Below are 17,779 nucleotides of genomic sequence, written 5' to 3' on the forward strand. Positions count from 1 at the left end.
CCAAATTGTTATTGATTTTTGTGCTAAGTTTGACATTTAGTCCCTATACTTTTAGATGGAAACCATGATAATGAGAAAAGTATATTATAAGAATGAATGCAATACTTTTCAAAAAAAAAAAAATTTGAATGCAAAATTTGAAGGATAAATGTTATGACTGTAAAAAAGGAAAGGATAAATGCTATATTCTCCTATATCTCATGAAAAGAAGAAAACAATTTCAGATATTAATCCTAACAACCGAAAACGTAAGCCTATTTTGGTTGGATTAAAGAATTTTGCTATACGTTAACGAAATTTGTTTTAAATGCTTCCTTTTTTTTTTTCTTTGTTTCTCGGCAACATTGTTTTGTTCTATAATTTTATTTTCTTATTAAAAATTGAGATATCTAACTGAAAAGTAAACAAAATAACGAAAGGCTCTAAAGCATCCGTTGACGAAGTTGCTTCTTCTCTGATTCGAGTCTCATAATCATCACTGATCAACGGCCAATGTTCTTCACTGTAATGTAATGGCTACTTCTTCCTCTTCTTGCAATTGGGTTTACGACGTCTTCCCAAGCTTCAGTGGAGAAGATGTCCGCAAAACATTTCTCAGCCATCTTCAGTTGGTACTTGATCGCAAACTAATCACGAGTTTCAAAGATAATGAGATCGAGAGAAGCCAATCAATAGCTCCAGAGCTTGTCCAAGGGATTAAGGATTCAAGGATTGCTATCGTGATCTTCTCCAAAAACTACGCCTCTTCAAGCTGGTGTTTGAACGAGCTTTTGGAGATTGTGTCTTGCAAAGAAGACAAGGGTCAACTAGTGATACCTGTTTTCTACGCTTTGGATCCTACTCATGTCAGGAAACAGACCGGTGATTTTGGAATGGCTTTTGAAAGGACTTGTCTGAACAAAACAGAGGATGAGAAAAATCTTTGGAGGGTAGCTTTAACACATGTCGCTAACATTCTTGGATATCATTCTGCGCAATGGTACGAGTCACAACCCTTGTTTTTGTTTGACTAGTCTTACTTGTTTTTTGCATTGATCTTTATCTTTCTGGTTATAGGAATAATGAAGCAAAAATGATTGAAGAAATCCAAATGATGTTTTGTGTAAACTGAATTTAGCTCCATCCAAGGATTTTGATGACTTTGTTGGCTTAGAAGTTCATCTAAAAGATATGAGTTCTTTGTTGTGCTTGGATTCCAAGGAAGTGAGGATGGTTGGGATATGGGGTCCTTCTGGAATTGGCAAGACTACTATTGCAAGAGCGTTATTTGCTCGACTCTCTCGTCACTTCCATTGTAGTGTGTATATTGACAGAGCCTTTGTATCTAAGAGTATGGCAAGTTATAGTAGAGCCAACCCGGACGACTACAACATGAAGTTGCATTTGCAAGAAACGTTTCTGTCTACAATTTTAGGGAAACAGAATATAAAGATAGATCATTTAGGTGCCTTGGGAGAGAGGCTAAAACACCAGAAAGTTCTTTTATTTATTGATGATTTAGATCAACAAGTGGTGCTTAACGCCTTGGCGGGTCAAATTCAATGGTTTGGAAGTGGGAGTAGAATCATTGTGGTTACAAATGATAAGCATCTTCTAATATCCCATGGGATTGAAAACATATACCAGGTTTGTCTCCCATCTAAAGAACTCGCCCTTGAGATGTTATGTCGATATGCTTTTAGGCAAAACACTCCACCTGATGGCTTCAAGAAGCTGGCAGTTGAAGTTGTGAGGCATGCAGGTATTCTTCCTTTGGGTCTTAACGTTCTAGGTTCGTATTTGCGGGGGAGGAACAAAAGGTATTGGATGGATATGCTACCGAGGCTTCGAAAAGGTCTAGATGGGAAAATACAGAAGGCTCTAAGAGTTGGCTATGATGGGTTGGATAACAAAAAAGATGAAGCTATATTTCGTCATATCGCATGTCTTTTCAATTTTGAGAAAGTCAATGACATTAGGCTGCTGCTAGCGGATAGTGACTTGAATTTTAATATTGGTCTTGAAAACTTAGTGGATAAGTCCCTCGTTAATGTAAGATCAAATATTGTGGAGATGCATTGTTTGCTACAAGAAATGGGTAGGGAAATCGTCCGAGCACAGTCCAATGAGGCTGGAGAACGTGAATTCCTTATGGATACAGAGGATATATGCGATGTACTTGATGATAATATTGTAAGTATTTTCATGCTCTTTTACATATATAACTAGCTGATTTGATTAATGTGGTATTGAAGTTAATGATTTATGTTTCTCAGGGTACAAAAAAGATGTTAGGTATATCACTAGATGTAGATGAGATTGATCATGAGCTGAATGTACATGAGAAAGCATTTCAAGGGATGCGTAATCTTCGTTTTCTAAACATTTACACTAAGGCATTGATGTCAGGGCAAAAAATCAGATTGCACTTACCCGAAAACTTTGACTATTTGCCGCCTAAGCTTAAACTATTATGTTGGGACAAATACCCAATGAGATGTCTACCTTCTAGCTTTCGTCCTGAAAACCTCGTTAAGCTCAAAATGCAAGAGAGCGAGCTTGAGAAGTTGTGGGAAGGAGTTGGGGTAAGTGTTTTAAATAAAGTGACAAATCTCATATTACTTTTTGCACTTGGTGTATGACTTTAACTTTGCTCTATTGTTTGTTTTGTTTCGTGGGTTCAGTCGCTTACATGCTTGAAAGACATGGATTTGGAGAAATCTAAAAACCTAAAAGAAATACCAGATCTTTCTATGGCGACCAATCTCAAGACACTTAATCTTAAGTACTGCTCGAGTCTGGTGAAGATTTCTTCCTCTATTCAGAATCTCAATAAACTGACAAAGTTAAACATGGAAGGATGTACAAATTTGGAGACTCTTCCAGCTGGTATCAACCTTAAATCTCTTCACCGCCTAGATCTCAGAGGATGCTCACGTTTGAGGATGTTTCCTGATATCTCAAACAATATCTCAGTGCTTTTTCTAGACAAGACATCTATTGAAGAGTTCCCCTCTAACTTGCATCTTAAGAAACTCTTTGATCTTAGCATGCAACAAATGAACAGTGAGAAACTATGGGAAGGAGTGCAGGTATATTCTTTTGCAATTTGCATTTATATAATGACAAATGAGATAGTTTACAACTTTTGACTATGCAATGTTAGTGATAATGCATGACTAGCCCAAACTTAAAAAGCTACAATTGTAGATGAGAAATTACATCTAATAGTTGGAGTTTTTTTTGTATTTCTCCCTCTTAATAAGAAGTTTAATACTTTGAGCTTACATAACTTTTGACCACAAAAGTATTACTGTATTTGGAGAAGTAAAATCATTTGAGATTTGAATTTAACATTTCTAAGTGGTTTTTGATTCAGCCGCTTACTTGCCTCATGAAGATGTTGTCTCCTCCTTTGGCAAAAAATTTCAACACACTGTATCTCTCAGATATCCCAAGTTTGGTGGAGCTTCCTTGCGGTATTCAAAATCTCAAAAAACTTATGGAGTTGAGCATTAGACGATGCAAGAATCTGGAGTCTCTTCCCACTGGTGCTAACTTCAAATATCTGGATTACCTTGATCTCAGTGGATGTTCAAAGTTGAGGAGTTTTCCTGATATCTCAAGCACCATCTCATGTCTTTGTCTAAACAGAACAGGGATCGAGGAAGTTCCTTCGTGGATTGAGAACTTTGTTAGGCTCACATACCTAACTATGTTGGAGTGCAACAAGTTGAAATATGTATCCCTAAATATATTTAAGCTAAAACATCTTGACAAGGCTGACTTTTCAGACTGTGGGACATTGACTGAAGTTAGCTGGTGCAACAAAACAATTTCCGTGGCGGCGGCGACAGCAGATAATATCCAGCCAAAGTTACTAGTGTCTGAGGCCTCCTCTTCCCTATGTGTCCAGAAATCTGTGGTTAGATTCATAAACTGCTTTAAATTGGATCAGGAAGCTCTCCTTCAACAAGAACCGGTTTTCAAGAGCTTGATCTTGGGAGGTGAAGAAGTGCCTGCATATTTTAATCACCGAGCTACTGGAAACTCCTTGGTCATCCCTCTAGTTCCGACCTCTATCTCTCTGGATTTTTTAGGATTCAGGGCTTGCGCCTTGGTTGATGTTAAAGCTATGTCCATGCCTGGTAGAGTAGATATCCAGGTATCTTGTCGGTTTAGAGGCAGTCTCAAGAACCATTTTGATTCTGCTGATCACTCACACAGTCTAGTGGCCTTTCACAAGGCTAGTCATCTGCTTATATTTGACTGTCGTTTCGCTCTAAACAATGACAGTAATCCTCTGAACTACGCTCATATGGATATAACGTTTCATCTCACTACTGACTCTGTGAGCAAAATAAATGCATGTGGTATACGGTTCTCTGAGGGGGTTTCACCGCAGAAACACCTAAATGGTCCAAGTAGTATTGTACATGTCTGTGAAGCCGATGAAAGCAAGTTGGATAATGATAGAAGACATGCCCATGAGACTGAACACGGTGAAGAGTGTGGAGACAGCAATGTAGAGACAGTGGTAAGCAGGAAGCGAATCAAGGTAATTAAGCATTGGTCATGAATTGAACAGAAACATATATCTCTCATAACTATTTTCTTAAGATGAATCAAAACAGCTTTTGATATAGATCACTGGGTTGTTTTTACAGATATTGTGAACAACAACTCAAGAATGTGTTGCTTAGCTTAGCAGCCAAAGCACGAGGAATTCATGCATTGACATATGGTTTGTGAAGACTTCATCTCCAGAGGCTTTGTAGAAGAAAATCTTGTGACTAACAGAAGCTTAATATAGATACACACACCTACCTAACGTAATCAGAAGTATATGTATAAATGTTTCAATCTTTGAGTTGGATCAGATATGCTTTGAACAAAAGTCGCCAAATATACTCGTTCTTTCTCGTGTTTTGTAATGAAAGGTGTGACAGAAGCTGTTCAAGAAACAGATGAGACACATAATTTTAATGTTTTTGATTTTTAAGTACAAAGAAAAGCACCATACTTTTTCACCAAATTTAAGACTTCTTCAACAATAGGGAATATTTTTCTCTTCACTTTGAACGTGAAAAAAACAGAGAGTTTGTCTTCGAAATCAACAAGAATATGACTATGCGATCATCTTTACCTTCTTCCTCTTCTTCTTATTCACTCGCTTCTACAAGTTTGAGCAATAGACTTGAGACGCAAGAAAAGCGTTACTCTTCATGGGTTCAGAACAAGAAGAAGAAGAAGAAGAACAAGGGTTTGAAGAATCCGAACAAGAAGAGGAAGACGAGTCTTAAGAAGAACAAGGGTTTGAAGAATCCGAAGAGGAAGACGAGTCTTAACAATGTTTTAAAGTATCCACTCGCTGATCATTACTCTCCTGACCAAATTTCACAACTAATTCAGTCCTTAGAACCTCATGTCTCTAAAGTCCGAGAAAGATTCGTTTTGTTGAGTCGTAGAAACAGAAGCAGACAAAACCGGATCATCAGAGTTTAGCATCAATATCTTCTCTGAATCATCAGACCCAATCTTTGAACCCTAGCCAGTTCTCGTTGTTTATGTACAACCATGGAGATAATACTCTCTCTCAGATCCCAGTGACTGCATCAAATTTCAATCAGGATTTCTCCGCGTTACTACAAGAATCTGGCTTGATGAAGCAGGAGCTTTATGGTTATGATTAGAACATGTTTATGAACAACAACTTCCAACATTCTTTTGTCTCAAACACACAAGATTACTACTCTGCTCCTACCAACCTTCTTATCGACGACTCATGTTTCTCTATAAGCTCATGTCAAGAGAGTGTGAAACTGTTTTTCATCTTCTTGTAAGAATTTTAATATGTTTGTTGTTGATGTTTATTTTGCTAAGTATTGCATAACGCATAATGTTTTCTTGTATCAAGCTATATTACTATGTGAACATCCAATTTATGAAGTGAATATATATTCCACTGCATAAACATGTTACCAATTACTTTGCATGTCGTTTCGTGAAAATATCAAATCAAATCTCCCATTTTAAGAATAGCACAAAAGGATTACGGACAATAGAAGAACAGAGTCCTAACTTAAAGCTTTATGAAGAAGACTTAAAAACATATTTCTCCTGATTGACTATTTTTCACTTGGAAGCTTCAGTTGACTCGTTTGTGTTGACTTGTAGAGGGCACTGAGATACATATGGCTTCAGCTGTAAAATACAAATAGATATACATCAGCAGAGCAGCTAAATCACACAACAAAGGTTAATGTAATTAAGTAAGCATTCCCATTTCAGGTCACTAACTCAAAAACCTTACAACAAGAACAAACCAAGATAATTATCAGGATGAACCTAAGGACATTCTATCAACAAGACTTGTAAGAAGATTTCTCACTAATGTTTGGTTCTCAAGTTTCAATTAAGATGCAAGGTACATACTAGAAGTATCAAAGACAAAAGGAACATAAGAGTTTAGAGGGTGAAATGAAAAACCTTAAAGCCGGTGAGATCAGGGACTACGTAATTCGGTAACTTATCTGGCTGCACAACATATCCTCCTGCAAAAACACCATGTCACAAAACTTAGGTCAAGATATCATGAAGTCTCGAAACAATTGCAAAATACATATACAATATGATGATAGTTCTTTTGCCAAAATGAAGTCTAGAAACAAATGCAAAAGCAGTATACTACACATGTACAATTCGAGTTAAGCTCCCACATTTATTTGAGTGGAAAGCTAACTTCTTTAACTCAATTTTGGCAATTATGAATGTAGTAACAAAAATGCAACTGATGATCAGTTCTTTGCCAAAATGGAGTAAAAGTTGTTAGCTTTCCTCCTACATAACAATCTAGTATCTAAACTTTGCCTTAGATTCCATATATCTAATTTCAAAAACACTCAAGTATCAAAAAATTCTATGATGATCATCAATTGAGTTAAAGTAGTTAGCTTTGCCACCAAAAGAATCTGATATCGTAAGGCATGAAAACTAAACTGATAATAGCTCTGCCTTAGGTTGCATATTATCTAATTCAAAACCAAGAACAACAACATTCAATCACCAACTAACTAAACAAGTGTTAGATAAAAATGGATTGCAGCATGACAAGTGAAAACCAAACCAATTGTTGCAGTTTCAGTGAACCTTTCCTTGTAAGTAGTTTTGCCACAACTGAGTTAAAGTTGTTAGCTTTCCACTCAAAGAATCTATCTTAAATTCCTAACACTTGGTTCAAACAACCAATAACACAAGATTGCAATTATCAACTAAACTAAAACAAGTGTTAAATAGAAATGAACTGATTCTCAAAATTAGGAACCTTTTCTCGTGTGGAAACCAGTAGGTTTGCAGTTTTTGCCCTTGTAGAAGTCTCTAGGAGCTCGTTTTGGGGAGAGGATATCAAGAGAAGAAGCTCTCTTTCTTCTGAATGATCTTCCAATCCCCATTAACAATCCTCCTATCGTCGTCATTCTCCAACAATGTATTAGACTGATATCAGTCGTTGATCTTAAAAAAAAAAAGGACCTGATAGAAGAGTGCAAATCTCAGAGAGGTCAAATTAGGGGTTTTTGTTCAAGTGAGGTTGTAGGTTGAAGACACTGTAAACGATGTCGTATAGGGGGTAAAATTCGGAAAATTGTTGTTTTCAGGAAACTATCTGACTCTAAACAAATGAAACTGAAAATATAGGGGTCATATTTACAAATTAGTTATCTTCGATTTACGCACGTATTATATGTTTGTTGTAGATGTTTATTTTCTAAGTATTGCATAACGCATAATGTTTTCTTGTATGATTGTATCAAGCTATTCTACTATGTGAACATCCAATTATCAAGTGAATATATATTCCACCGCATAAACATGTTATCAATTATTTTGTATATCGTTTCGTGAAAATATCAAACCAAATCTACCATTTTTAGAATAGCACAAAAAAGGATTAAGGATAATAGAAGAACAGAGTCCTAACTTAAAGCTTAGTGAGGAAGCTTCACACTCGTATTATCGTCAATAAAACAAAGACGAGATACAAATGACTCTTCACACTACTATTATTGTTTATCTTGTGATGATTCCTTTCCTATCAAAATGTCTGCAGCAACTTCACTCTCTTGTTGACTTTTATCTTGTGATGATTCCTTCCTTTCCACTATATCGGCTGCAGTTTCCCACTCCTCTAGGCCTTTATCGTCTGTTGCTTCCATAAGTTTCCACACTTCCATTATATGTCCACCTTGCTTTGCCTTGAGTTTGAGCAGTGCAGCTACCCACTCCTCTCGACCTTTACCAGCTAAAAACGACCCTAACAGTCTAAGGCCCAAAGGAAGAAAGCCTGCGAGATGGACAGCACGAACTGCGAGCTCTTCGAAATCAGAAGGTGGATAAGGCTGCTTGAAAGCAAAATGAGAGAAGACTTGAAGAGCTTCATCATATCTTAAAGATCTGACTTCGTACACATCCATCACTCCGGCGTCAACAAGCAAATTCTTGTTCTGGCTAATAAGAATGACTCTGCTTCCTGGAGCAAACCAGTTAGCATATTCAATGATCCACTTCCCTTGTTCCATGTTGTTCACATCATCAGCGATAAGGAGAATTTTCCGGTGTTTACGCCTTGCTTCGGTAATTTCATGTCCATCGTGATATGAGCTTATTATTACCGTTGGATCTTCTTCTCCTTCAAACTTTAGAAGCTTGTCTTTCATGTTTTCAACATTATCTAGGAAAACATGTGTCTGAAAGTTTACAAAGATCTCTGCATAAATGTACCTTGCAAGTGTTGTCTTCCCAACACCAGCACTACCCCAAATGCCAATTGTACGAACCTCTTTGTTAACTTCTAAAGCCAACAAGTCATAAACCACTTTCATGTGACGATCCATTGCAACAAGGGCATTCGAATCGTTTGATCCGGAGTAGAACACGACAAGAGATATGTCACGAGCAATTTGGTTGAGTAGATCTGACTGATCCATTCCTGCAAGATTTTGAGATAATGGATACTCAGCGGCAAGGTTGGTCAATTTGGTAAGTGCAGTTCTCCAACTTGGCGCCTTCTCCGGATGTTGTCTGCATATTTCTTCCACATTAAAAGATAAATCTGTAAGAAAAATGGGTATGACCATGAGTGAACCTTTTTCCTGAAACTCGAGTATCACTAAGAGCTCTTCTAGGAAGCCAACGGAGCAAGGTTTCGTCGTAGAGGTCATAACAACCGCGACTCTCGACTCTTCCAAAGCCTTGAGTGTCCGTTGACCAATTGGTCCGAATCTCTTCTCCAAGCATCTGTAGGATAAAAAAGTTCTAATGCCATTTCGAATCAAAATATTTTGAAAATATCCATGGCTAGTCTGGCAGCAGAAACTCAGGAAGACATCCACCTCCCTTCCAAGCAACAAAGAAGCAGCAGAAGATGAAGAAGCAGAAGACATTGCTTTGGTTAAAAACACTAATTCTGCAGCTGGACTCGAACAACGAAAAGCTACACATGTGAAACAGCTTTACAACAAACACACCACTTATAAAAAAAACACTAGTAGCTAATGTGAAAACAAACAAGACAAAAAAGACAAAAACTTTACGTAGAAATATATAAATAAACAGAGCAATGATAGATTTCAAAGTATTTAAAAGTTCTTAATAGATATCTATCAAAATGACAGCATACAAAGTAGCATTTGGTTTATTCTTTATATTTTTTTGCCGAACAAAATCAAAGATTCACTGCTCCAAGACATGATCCACTTGCTTGATAGATTAATTTCTTATATTTTCCTTGTTTATGCATCAAACCAACATTAAAGAAACGACATCTCTCTTATCTTTTGATCTTTCAGGATTCAAATGATCATCTTGAAACAGAGCGTTGAAACAGAGTATCTTTGAGCCTCTTCTAAGCCAAGGTCTTTGACAATGGCTTCCTCATCCGCATCTCGTGCATCCAGCTATGATGTCTTCTTAAGTTTCCGTGGGGAAGACACTCGACATTCTATCGTCAGCCATTTGTACGAAGCACTTACCAGCAGAGGAATTGCTACCTTCAAAGACGACAAAAGGCTTGAGCTAGGTGATCACATTTCTGAAGAACTCCAAAGAGCCATTGAGGGTTCAGATTTTGTTGTCGTGGTTCTCTCAGAGAACTACCCTACTTCTAGGTGGTGCTTAATGGAGCTCCAATCGATAATGGAGCTTCAGATGGAGGGAAGACTTGGTGTCTTTCCCGTCTTCTACAGAGTAGAACCCTCTGCAGTGAGGTATCAGCTAGGAAGTTTCGATCTAGAAGGGTACCAACGTGATCCACAAATGGCTGATATGGTTCCCAAGTGGAGACAAGCTCTTAAACTGATTGCCGATCTTTCAGGCGTGGCATCGGGACAATGGTATGTATTTTTCCTCGCACAAGACTGAATTTTATTACATATGCATAATCTTAGTACTTGTGTTCTTTTTCGATTATAGCATTGATGAGGCAACTATGGTTCGGAAAATTGTCGAAGATATTTCAAAGCGCAAGACATTGAAGCATAAGATAGATTTCAGAAATTTTGTTGGTGTGGATACTCACCTGCAAGGTCTCAAGTCGCTCTTGGACATGGACTCCAATAATGATGAGGTTCGTATGATTGGAATATGGGGAATGGGAGGCATTGGAAAAACCACCATCGCCAAGTGTCTCTATGACCAGCTCTCATCACAATTTACAGCTAGTTATTTCACACAAGACATTAAAGGTATTCATAAAGAGCTTGATCTACTGCATTTGCAAAACAGACTTCTCTACAATACCCTCGGTGATGATATTATGCCGTGGAGTGTGGAAGCTGGACGCGAGGTCATAGCGGCAAGACTTGGGAACCACAAGGTTCTTCTTGTGCTTGATGGTGTGGATAAACTGGTACAGATCCATGCTCTGGCAAAAGAGACAAGATGGTTTGGTCGTCAGAGCCGAATCATCATAACCACCCGAGACAAGGGCTTGCTCAATAGTTGTGGAGTAAAAACCATCTATGATGTTAAGTGCTTGGACGACAAGGATTCCCTGCAGATGTTTAAACAGATTGCTTTTGAAGGAGGCAGTCCTCCTTCTGTTGATTTTGAACAGCTCTCAATCCGAGCAGCTCGGCTTGCGCACGGGCTTCCTTCTGCCCTTCAAGCCTATGCCTTATTTCTCCGTGGAAGGGCCAACTCTCCTGAAGAATGGGAAGAAGCAGTATGTGGACTTGAAAGTACTCCTGACGAGAATATAATGGAAATCCTGAAAATTAGCTACGAGGGTTTAGCAAAAGCACATCAGAATGCTTTTCTCCATGTTGCATGTCTCTTTAATGGAGACACTTTCCGGCGTGTCACTTCACTACTTGATGTTAGCAGAATGGAAAGTAACTTGTGGATGAGAGTTTTAGCAGAGAAATCTCTCATCAATATAACAAGTAATGGATATGTAACCCTGCATAAGTTGGTTGAACAAATGGGAAGAGAAATTATGCTTGCCAGTGGAAAATTCATCGGGGATCCGGAGACAATTCATGATACTCTTGTAAGTATCTACTTAATTCTTGATATTCATCTTGTAATCCTGCAACTTATCGTGCTCACTGCTATATTTTCTATCACCAGGGAATGGGACAAACTGAAAGCATCTCCCTACACATATGTGAAATGACCTGTGCATTTTCGATGGCGACCGGTGTTTTTAGCAGAATGTATAAACTTAGGTTTTTAAAGGTCTACAAGCATGTTAACGAGAGAGAATCGATGTTGCAGGTGATTCCTGAAGATGAATACCCTTCCATAAATTGTCTCCTACTCCATTGGGACGCATTTCCATTGAGCAAATTTCCTCTCAGGTTTAATACATATTGTCTTGTTGAACTCAATCTGCGTCACAGCAACCTAGAAACACTCTGGAGTGGAGTACTGGTAACCTCCTTTCTTACTATTTTGACCATCAGTTCATGTTTTCGCTATAGCAATGTGCAATATCCAACTATTCTTTGGTGTCCACTCCTCAGAAGTTTGGTCATTTGAGGAAACTAGATGTGACGGGATCTAAGAATCTCAAACAACTTCCAGATCTTTCATGTGCCGAGGAGCTTGACGAGTTGCTTCTAGAACAATGCAAGAGACTAAAAGGAATTCCAGAGTCCATTGCAGAGAGGTCTACCCTAGGCAGGCTTAATCTATCATACTACGGTGGGGCTAAGAATCCCATGGGTGTTGTTATACAGAAAGTTTCTCAGACGCAACGTATTACATTGTTGTTCCCAACTTCAAGCGTGGAAATGCAACTTATGAATATATCAATCACGGGAGACATTAGATTTCGTGTTTTTGCAGATTTTGAAGGATATGCTGAATACTTCTCCTTTAGTACTGAGCAAAAGATCCATGCTACAAGGACAGTAAGTGTCCACCAAGCTCCTCGGCTCATCTCGGAGCTTAACAAATCTACTACACTCAATATCAGGAGGTTCAGCTACAAAGAGAACGGTCGACCTGTCACTTTACACAGCTTTCCAGATATTCCTGGCCTGAAACAGCTAGAACTAGTCAACTTAAACATCCAAAAACTGTCAGATGGGATTGGTCACTTTGAGTTCCTAGAAAATCTGGATCTCAGCGGAAATGATTTTGAGAATTTACCAGAAGATATGAATAGACTTTCCCGATTGAAAACTCTCTGTCTCCGAAACTGCAGCAAACTCAAGGAATTGCCAGAGCTAACTCAGGTGCAGTCACTCACTCTTTCTAACTGTAAGAACCTCAGATCTTTGGTGAAAATCTCTGATGCAAGTCAAGATCCAAGCTTATACAGTTTGCTTGAGCTTTGCCTTGACAACTGCAAGAATGTGAAGTCATTGTCAGACCAGCTTAGTCATTTCCCCAAGTTGGCATATTTAGATCTCAGCAGCCATGACTTTAAGAAACTGCCATCAAGCATCAGAGATCTTACCTCATTGGTAACTCTCTGCCTGAATAACTGCAAGAAACTCAAATCACTGGAAGAACTCCCACTGAGCCTCCAGTTTCTCGACGCAAAGGGTTGTGATTCTCTTGAAGCTGATGATTTAGAACATTTCAAAGGGAGAGTAAACAGAGAGGTGAAATATTCTGCACTTGACCCTTCTCTCTACTCTGGTCTATGTAGTCTCTTCATCATCTTCATTCTTTTCTAGGTATCAGCACAACCACATAGTGCTCGCTTCCAAGAAACGGAGATGCCAAGTTACGAGCAGGATCACCAAGCCAGAAAGAGTCGCCTACCCAAGTTCCTATGCTGCTCATATTTCTAGTCATTCCTACATGCCACGCTTTATTGTTGTTCTTTTCATTTTGATCCCGTGTGAACACAAGCTACGTTTATGAGTATGCTAGGAAGAGATTTTGCAAACATTTTGATATATCTCTACCATTCCCTAGCAGCTATTTTCTTTCCAACAACTCGAGATTTCTCTGCTAATAAACTAACTGACAAGAATGCAATTAAAAAGAAAGAGTCAAAGCAATTACCTCCTTCAGAGTCAATGTTATAGTAGCAGATCAGAGAGAGTGAAGCTGTTATATTGGTTTCAGTATTGAGTAAAACTGCAAAAACAGATGTATTTCGTTTATTACTCTTTCTTTTCATATGAAGAGTAGAGTATCTGATTGTTGTTGTTAATCTATACTCAGCTAATAGAGTCAAACTTCAATCATCATCCATAGGTAACATAACTAAAAGCCAATCTTCTCTATTTTTTTTTTCTGACTACGCATAAAACATTCACTTTTGCTAAAATATGAATCAAACTCGTCTCTGATCTTGACCCAATTCATAGAAACCTTCTAATAGCAACCCATTTGTTCTCTTAAGGACACAGCCAAAATAAAACCCAACGAACCTTAAATGATCCAATTCCACCATCATCGCCGGGAATCCGATTCTGAGACTCCGATAAAACGGAGAGACTTTTGGAAACTCTGGCGATTATAATCTGGTTTACACTTTGGGATTTGGTTCGAATTCGGATTTTGGTTTTAAAATTTAAATTTGCACCTCCGGCGGAATCTGGTTTACTCTCTCGTTAAACCCAAAAACCGAATTCGAACCAAATCCTAATTTCGTGTAAACCAGAGATTATATGTCTTCCTAACCACTATATATATTTTAAATTTTTTGACAGCAACCAATAGAAATTTATGCTAGGGTAAATTAGTTGGTAATACGTTTGTTAATTGTTGCTATTATTACTTTAATTTGCAAATATAATTTTAACTAAATTTGGTGTTACTAGAGTGATTGTTTCGTTATTCATTATTTGTCAAAAGTTCAATAACATATCATACAAATCTAGTTATATAAATTTCACAATTCGCATTAGAGGGAGATCAAACATAGAGAAGGAAAATAATGGATTTACTAATCTGTTAGCGAATAAGTTTTATCTACGAAAAACATCGTCAAATTCTCTTGGGTGAACGACCTGTGTGCCCTTCGGAAGTTTCATATAACACTAGACCTACACCGAATTTCAACCTCAATCTTGGTCCACATAAATGGAAAGTTCTAGTCCTATTTCCCCTAATTTGAAAGTTAGAAACCTCAAACACACAGGTCGTTATAAACCAATTAAAAAAACGTTTATGTGTTTTGAGGTTTCGAACTTTCAATTTAGGGAGAAATAGGATTAGAACTTTCTATTTGTGTGGACCAAGATCGAGGTTGGAATTCTGTGTAGTTCTAATGCTATATGAAACTTCCGAGGGGGACACAGGTCGTTCACCCAATTCTCTTCTTTTGTGTATTTTTCTCATTATATGGCATCAAATATAGAGAAGAAAAAAAATAGATTCACTAATCTGTTAGCGAATAAGGCTTATCTACGGAAAGTATCGTCAAATTCTCTTCTTTTGTATATCGTTCTCATCATACAGTAGGACACAAATATATGCTTATGTAATAATTTGTTTTTTTTATAGTTTTTTTTGTCATTCGAAATTAATTAAAACTCAAACGAACCAATCCTAATGGGATATTGTTTACATGTTTTTTTTATAGTTTTGTATAATAACTTTGTAATCTCGATTGATATCAATGGATTTTATTAAAGGGTAATTTGCAGGGCACACCCTTTGACCATGTTTTATTTTCAGGGATTGCAAAAGTGAAAGGTGGTTTTCACGTTTTGTCTTTTCAACTGAAATTTGACCATTTTGCCCTTGCTGCTACAGATGAGAAATTGTTGAATGTATGGTTTAGTTAGTCAGGTTTAGTTAGGTACACTGTTCCGGTTTAGTTAGAGATATTTTTGTTTCACGTTGAGGAGCGCGCTTTACAGTTAGAAGGGAGATTTTTTCATTATAAACGAAATGACATCAACATTTAATGGCCCAAAAAGTTTAGACGTGACTCTTGTTATAATTAATGCAAAATCATCATTACATGTTATTATATTATAAAATTATTGATAATAATTGTTGAGTTAAAGATGAACCCAGGAACAAACATTAATTGCGAACGTACATTGATGCTCAAGAAGTGTTGATCTTGTTTATTTACGAAGTTTGGAGCCAAGATAAGCATTATCGTGTAAGTAATGAAGTTTTAAAGATTTTTTTTGTTATAACACGCTATGATCTTCATTGTATTCGAAATCAACTTTGTTTTTTTATAGAAAAACCCAAAAAAATTTTATTTCCAATTTTGTTGGTTGAAAATGCTAAATGTGTAAATATATATGTTTATAAGTGTGTACAATCATGTTTTCAGTTGCATTTAATGGGTTTCTCCTGAATTTATGATGCAGTTGGGTAATGGATATTCCCGTATTTACTATGGTCGGTGAGTGGAGATGCAAATAAGAAAAATGGAAATTTGAACCAAAGGAAGACATGTTTGGTCGCTGTGTACGTGTTAAGGAAAACAGGACGTACACAGAATTTGTACGTACACTAAGCGAGGCTTTCAGTTTGAAATCCATAGAGATCAATCCCATAATTAGTTACTGGATGCCGGGAGAGATGTTAGTGCTGATAGATACTAAACGCCCTCCTGTCTACATTGACAGTCAAGTGGGGTTGGATACGTTCTTTTTAATTCGTGGTCGGTATCCTTCTCTCAATTTGTTTGTCTCTTTCATTACAACCGTCAAGACACCCGATAATAATGTCTCTAGGACTCATGGTGATGATGCTGAAAGTGACCGTGTATGTGATAGTGTTTCAAATGTTGATGAAAATAATGAGGCCGTAGATGAGAAAGACGACGATGAAGACGATAAAACAAATGAGGATGAAGAGGAGGGGGACAACAAAGATGGTGGTGGGTATGATGATTATCAGGGTGACGATGGATCTATAGGGGGAAGTACCCTCGATCCTACTATTGATGGTAGTGAAAGTAGTGGCGAAGATTATGATTACAACAAGTGGAACGATGTAATTGTAGAAGAATATGGAATAGGGAATGTTGACGAGAACGTCATTCTCACACCAGGGGAATTCAGTCGTCTGTTGGCAGAGTGTACGTACACAAGTCAGCGTGTACCTGGCGGAGATAACATTTCTCACTCGGGTGACCGTACACCAGTTGTGACTCGAAGAAGTATGTGTCAACATGGTTTGTACCAATGTACCTACACTATAGATTGGGAAGTGTTTTTAAGAACAGAAAAATCATACAACAAACAATGTCTTATCTCAGCCACTGCCAATATTGGTTTAATATTGTATTAATAAATTTTTCTTAATAATTTCATTCACAAACAAAGATGTACGTATATTATTACACATGTACATACATTAATTTACCAACAAAAATGTACGTACATTATTTCACCATCTATTTTTATTTAATTATTATGTATGTATTGAGATTATTGAGATATAAGAATACGTAATAAAATAGTTTGAATTATTAGAAATCGTCTCATATATGTTCCATAAATAATTTCGTGTACGTACACAGAAAAAATTCGATGAAGGGTATAATTGTAATTTTCCAGTCATCTTCAACCTGTGTATCCTTTTCTGCAAACCTAATTTTGCGGCCGTCTTTATCAGTTTTCTCAAAATCTCATTTTTTTACGTTTTGATTACTATTTATAAATAAATCTTGTAAACTTAGAGTATCTTTAGTTTAAAAAGCTAAAGTGTTTGTATCTAGGAGCTTTTTTTTTGCATTTTGTTCATCTCTGAAAACAAGAAATTTGTTCCTCAATTTTGGAGTTCAATGGAGAGATGTCGAAATATGAAGGAGTGGATAATGAATTTTGAACTTCTTTCTACTTCTCTCTCGAATTACTCCGTCTCTTTCTCTTTTTCTTCTTCTTTGTTTCTTTGTTTCAGTGTTTTTTTTTTGTTTTTTTCAAAACTGAACCATTAAGGATAAACCAAAATCACAAAACCATTAAGGGTAAACCATTAAGTTTCAAAACAAAACCAGAAAAACTAAACCGAAATCAAGTGCTGTGTGATTTGGTTGCTCCCATTAAGGGTATTTTAGTCTGAAAACAACTGAAAAGACAAACGGTAAAAACCATATCTCACTTTGACAAACCATGAGAGCAATTCTTTTTTCATCCAGTGAAAATTTCTTTTTATTAAATCTATAAAATACGGAAATCAAATCTATACTCGTATTTCCTTTTCTTACCGATGAGCGTGAGTGGTTATGAAAACCAAATCTTTACTTCTACATCTATAAATATATGATTTTACTCTCCAAACCTAATACATTAGTTTCACTCTCTCAATTTTATTCTTCTTCGCCTTCGTGCTTTCTCTTAACTTTGAACGTGAAAAAAACAGAGAG

At 37.1% G+C, this 17,779-nt stretch overlaps 5 protein-coding genes and 1 pseudogene across 7 annotated transcripts; 4 read left to right on the forward strand and 2 right to left on the reverse strand.

The window, feature by feature from the left end:
- The first annotated feature begins 365 nt into the window (after positions 1 to 365).
- AT5G40060 (Disease resistance protein (NBS-LRR class) family) lies at positions 366 to 5,021 on the forward strand. Of its 2 annotated transcripts, NM_001344314.1 has the most exons (7): positions 501 to 979; positions 1,057 to 2,172; positions 2,256 to 2,564; positions 2,664 to 3,071; positions 3,359 to 4,144; positions 4,276 to 4,537; positions 4,647 to 5,021. In NM_001344314.1, exons 2-6 carry the CDS (start codon positions 1,171 to 1,173, stop codon positions 4,276 to 4,278), a joined length of 2,508 nt encoding a protein of 835 aa, NP_001331514.1. In that variant the 5' UTR covers positions 501 to 979; positions 1,057 to 1,170; the 3' UTR covers positions 4,279 to 4,537; positions 4,647 to 5,021. The 2 variants fall into 2 exon arrangements, with proteins under 2 accessions (NP_198822.3, NP_001331514.1); NM_123369.4 differs by having other exon boundaries at positions 366 to 979; positions 3,359 to 4,537.
- An 82-nt stretch (positions 5,022 to 5,103) lies between these two features.
- Positions 5,104 to 5,672, forward strand: AT5G40070 (MADS-box family protein; the record flags this gene model as incomplete). The annotated part of the gene is made up of 2 exons (NM_123370.1): positions 5,104 to 5,415; positions 5,511 to 5,672. The coding sequence occupies 2 exons, from the start codon at positions 5,104 to 5,106 to the stop codon at positions 5,670 to 5,672; spliced, it is 474 nt and encodes a 157-aa protein (NP_198823.1).
- Positions 5,673 to 5,851: 179 nt separating this feature from the next.
- Positions 5,852 to 7,639, reverse strand: AT5G40080 (Mitochondrial ribosomal protein L27). Its single transcript, NM_123371.4, has 3 exons — positions 7,304 to 7,639; positions 6,469 to 6,533; positions 5,852 to 6,183 (listed from the first exon to the last, which is right to left on the reverse strand). Exons 1-3 carry the CDS (start codon positions 7,452 to 7,454, stop codon positions 6,115 to 6,117), a joined length of 285 nt encoding a protein of 94 aa, NP_198824.1. The 5' UTR covers positions 7,455 to 7,639; the 3' UTR covers positions 5,852 to 6,114.
- Positions 7,640 to 7,843: 204 nt separating this feature from the next.
- AT5G40090 (Disease resistance protein (TIR-NBS class)) lies at positions 7,844 to 9,658 on the reverse strand. Its single transcript, NM_123372.4, has one exon. It carries the CDS (start codon positions 9,417 to 9,419, stop codon positions 8,040 to 8,042), a length of 1,380 nt encoding a protein of 459 aa, NP_198825.3. The 5' UTR covers positions 9,420 to 9,658; the 3' UTR covers positions 7,844 to 8,039.
- Positions 9,652 to 13,497, forward strand: AT5G40100 (Disease resistance protein (TIR-NBS-LRR class) family). Its single transcript, NM_123373.3, has 5 exons — positions 9,652 to 10,367; positions 10,447 to 11,524; positions 11,605 to 11,907; positions 12,000 to 13,088; positions 13,164 to 13,497. The coding sequence occupies exons 1-5, from the start codon at positions 9,901 to 9,903 to the stop codon at positions 13,278 to 13,280; spliced, it is 3,054 nt and encodes a 1,017-aa protein (NP_198826.1). The 5' UTR covers positions 9,652 to 9,900; the 3' UTR covers positions 13,281 to 13,497.
- A 2,361-nt stretch (positions 13,498 to 15,858) lies between these two features.
- Positions 15,859 to 16,701, forward strand: AT5G40110 (annotated as a pseudogene; the record flags this gene model as incomplete). Its single annotated transcript has 1 exon — positions 15,859 to 16,701.
- Between the last annotated feature and the right edge of the window lie 1,078 nt (positions 16,702 to 17,779).

Source organism: Arabidopsis thaliana, chromosome 5 (genome assembly GCF_000001735.4).
Source record: "Arabidopsis thaliana chromosome 5, partial sequence".
In the NCBI taxonomy this organism is placed as follows: Eukaryota; Viridiplantae; Streptophyta; class Magnoliopsida; order Brassicales; family Brassicaceae; genus Arabidopsis; species Arabidopsis thaliana.

Coding starts and splice junctions, on each gene's coding strand:
- AT5G40080 (NM_123371.4), bottom strand. CDS start 7,454: ATGACGACGATAGGAGGATTGTTAATGGGGATTGGAAGATCATTCAGA. Junction 6,534..7,303: donor TGGTTTCCACACGAGAAAAG/GTTCCTAATTTT, acceptor GTGTTTTTGCAG/GAGGATATGTTGTGCAGCCA. Junction 6,184..6,468: donor CTGATCTCACCGGCTTTAAG/GTTTTTCATTTC, acceptor TGTATTTTACAG/CTGAAGCCATATGTATCTCA.
- AT5G40100 (NM_123373.3), top strand. CDS start 9,901: ATGGCTTCCTCATCCGCATCTCGTGCATCCAGCTATGATGTCTTCTTA. Junction 10,368..10,446: donor GGCGTGGCATCGGGACAATG/GTATGTATTTTT, acceptor TTTCGATTATAG/CATTGATGAGGCAACTATGG. Junction 11,525..11,604: donor AGACAATTCATGATACTCTT/GTAAGTATCTAC, acceptor TTCTATCACCAG/GGAATGGGACAAACTGAAAG.
- AT5G40060 (NM_123369.4), top strand. CDS start 1,171: ATGAGTTCTTTGTTGTGCTTGGATTCCAAGGAAGTGAGGATGGTTGGG. Junction 2,173..2,255: donor ATGTACTTGATGATAATATT/GTAAGTATTTTC, acceptor TATGTTTCTCAG/GGTACAAAAAAGATGTTAGG. Junction 3,072..3,358: donor AACTATGGGAAGGAGTGCAG/GTATATTCTTTT, acceptor TTTTTGATTCAG/CCGCTTACTTGCCTCATGAA.
- AT5G40090 (NM_123372.4), bottom strand. CDS start 9,419: ATGTCTTCTGCTTCTTCATCTTCTGCTGCTTCTTTGTTGCTTGGAAGG.